This window comes from Haplochromis burtoni, unplaced genomic scaffold, assembly GCF_018398535.1.
Source record: "Haplochromis burtoni strain Fernald_Lab_line unplaced genomic scaffold, NCSU_Asbu1 Contig_1112, whole genome shotgun sequence".
Taxonomy (NCBI): domain Eukaryota; kingdom Metazoa; phylum Chordata; class Actinopteri; order Cichliformes; family Cichlidae; genus Haplochromis; species Haplochromis burtoni.
In genome coordinates this window covers 1-2,630 of record NW_024583473.1, presented here as the reverse complement: position 1 = coordinate 2,630, position 2,630 = coordinate 1, and the positions used below count along the sequence as shown (strand labels likewise).

Genomic DNA, 2,630 nt, shown 5'->3' with positions numbered 1-2,630 from the left:
TACTTAGCGAGGTACGAAGAACGGGCCCCTGGCCATACAAAGAGCGGAAAACAGGATTTAACCTCTGAAACAAATGCTTCCCAAGGGAAAACTATCAATCGTATCTAGAAAATTCTTTCACCTTGAGCGGTAGGAACCTCTAGTGTATCAAATACTGAATTTTCATGTTTGTAGAGTTCATGCTGACCATATAAAGCAGCCTTCCCCTCTGATTTTCAGCCAAAATTAGTTAGAGTTAACATTATTGTCTATGAGAGACTTGGATGAAGGAGGCTGTGCTTTGATGGCATTTGTGAGAAAACCTTAAAACACATCTCAATGAGAATAACACTGGATGAAAGAAGATAACGATAGCTACGTTTTAATGTCTATATTATACATATAGGGCAAAAGGTTTGGGCGGGAAAAAAAGCAGGAGACATTTTTCTTTATATTCTTCACACGATCTGATATCGTCATGTTGGTGTTGTTCCCAGGTCAACATAGTAAATGTTGTTCCAGGATCAACATTGCAAGTGACCAATCAGAATGTTGTGATGTCATACTTTTGCGACTTCGGGAAAAACCGCCATAAAACAAAAAACTGTACTTAAGCTGCGAGAAACCGCCTCTGTCCGCCGATCAACGGACCCTGACCCTTTAATAAACGCTAAGCAGAACTGATATTGTCCTTGCAACATTAGAATTTCATAAATGCACGAATGGCTTGGTGCGCCAAAGAATAACGTCACAACAAAGTGATTGGTCACTTGCGATGTTGAACCTGGAACAACATTTACTATGTTGTTCCAGGAACAACACCAACACGACGATATCAGATCATCAATATTCTCCACCTTCAGGTATTACAGCAGGTCATGTGATCATTCAGTGGTGGGAAAATTCCCATAAAAAATCGAATTCTTCATTAAACATAAACTGCTCTTATGAAAAAGAAACATAAAAGATATCAAAACACAGATTTAGTCAATAAAAGTCCGAAGTCTTGTGACCCGTATAAAGTTTAAATGATGTTTCTGCAATAAAGTATGCCTGAGTGGTAGGGCTGCAAGCTGGTCTGGGTTTGTGCCTTCTTTTAGACGTTTTGCAATTCAAATGAATGGGGAAACTTCCTTAGTTTGTTGTTTGTATGGATCTGTGTGTACGTGTGTGTGTCTGTCAGACTGAAAACAGAGACATTAAATTGGCTTAGATGAATTGAAATGTGGGAGAATCAACAACAAACAGGCAAATGGTTTCAGTTCTAATCATCCAATCAGAAATGATCATTCTAAAATCAACTGATTTTAACTCCCCAGATTTGAACAACCTATTTCCTGAAGAGAAAGAGAAAACTACCCCAGCAGTGAGATCTTAAGAGATCCACAGCCTGTGGCTCTTCAATGGGGTGTCACAGGGTCCCCAGGGGAAAAAAATTGTAACTGTAAAACAATAAAATAAATATTATTCTGTAGCAATTACACAAGAATATCCAGTAATGTCCCTGCCTACAATTAAACACATTCACTTACTGAAAATCATCTGCTGTGGCAAGTGGGTGCAAGCCTTTGACCACAAACTGAGTCACTGCTCGGTGACATTCGTCTATCCTGGCCTGAAAGGAGACGCTACCGGTAGACTGCAGCGAGAACTGCCAGCATCAACAAGAACCGGGTTTCGATACCCATCCCTACTTCCCATACATTTAAATTCACCAACTGAAAATAACTGCCAACAGCTTTCAGTTGGACTGAAGTAAATACTGACGACATGACTGCCAGGTCAGTTATGAACAGGATCTATCAGGTTGTAAGGAGGGCAAATCAGAAGCATGAAAAGTCCTGTTACATTGGCACACTTAACAAAAACACCGGCTCACTTTTAGCCCTGACTGTGGCACACAGTTTTGCCTCTTTTATCTCTTTGTATGTCACATCTCCTGGTGATTAATACAACAGCAGCACTGCCTCTCGTGCGTTTGTGTTTAGGCGCACAGTTTGAAGGTTTGCAGGGACGTGAAACAATAGCTCCCCTCAAATGTGTTGAACCGAAAGTAACAAGCCTGTTTTAAAATGTGAGGAGTAGAAAGTACATATATTTGTTTAAACATGTAGTAAAAGTAAAATACTCAAGTACAGACAGTAACAAAGTATTTGTACTTTGTTACCTCTCACCTCTGGTCACCACAAAAAGACAGAATTCCACTGTCACAGTGACCTGAGTCGGGCTGCCCTGTGAAACTAAAGTTAAAGGAATAATGTGAAGTTATTCAGATGTTCAGATGTTTCTCCTTATCTGTTCCACTCACCTCTGCCATGCTTTTCTCCTCTCTATATATTTTCTTCCTCCTTTGTTACTCACAGAGATCCACTTCAGCTGCTGTCGTGTTTAGATTTGTTTAAACAAAGTGAAACATGCCACTTACAAAGGGAGAGGGTGGAGTCGGGAACATACTGCCACTGGCCTGAGGGCCTCAAACAGTTTCCTGGTACCAAGCTACATCTCTGCTAGAAGCTCCCTAGATCATTACAGCTGGCAGGTACCACCGTGAGTAAAGTTCTGCACCCTTCAATGCGCCAGAAAGTGATTATGACACATGGCGCACACAAATTGAACTGCTCCAAAATGATCCCAGCATGTCCCCCCTGCAA

General features: G+C 41.0%; 1 protein-coding gene across 1 annotated transcript in view; it reads right to left on the bottom strand.

Moving 5' to 3' along the window:
* Positions 1 to 2,598, bottom strand: part of LOC102312520 — an 18,252-nt gene extending 15,654 nt beyond the window's left edge. Inside the window, exon 1 of the mRNA XM_042216556.1 lies at positions 2,288 to 2,598. Coding sequence (XP_042072490.1) covers positions 2,288 to 2,296 — 9 coding nt within the window. The 5' untranslated portion in view covers positions 2,297 to 2,598. The remainder of the gene's footprint in view (positions 1 to 2,287) is intronic.
* Positions 2,599 to 2,630: the final 32 nt, after the last annotated feature.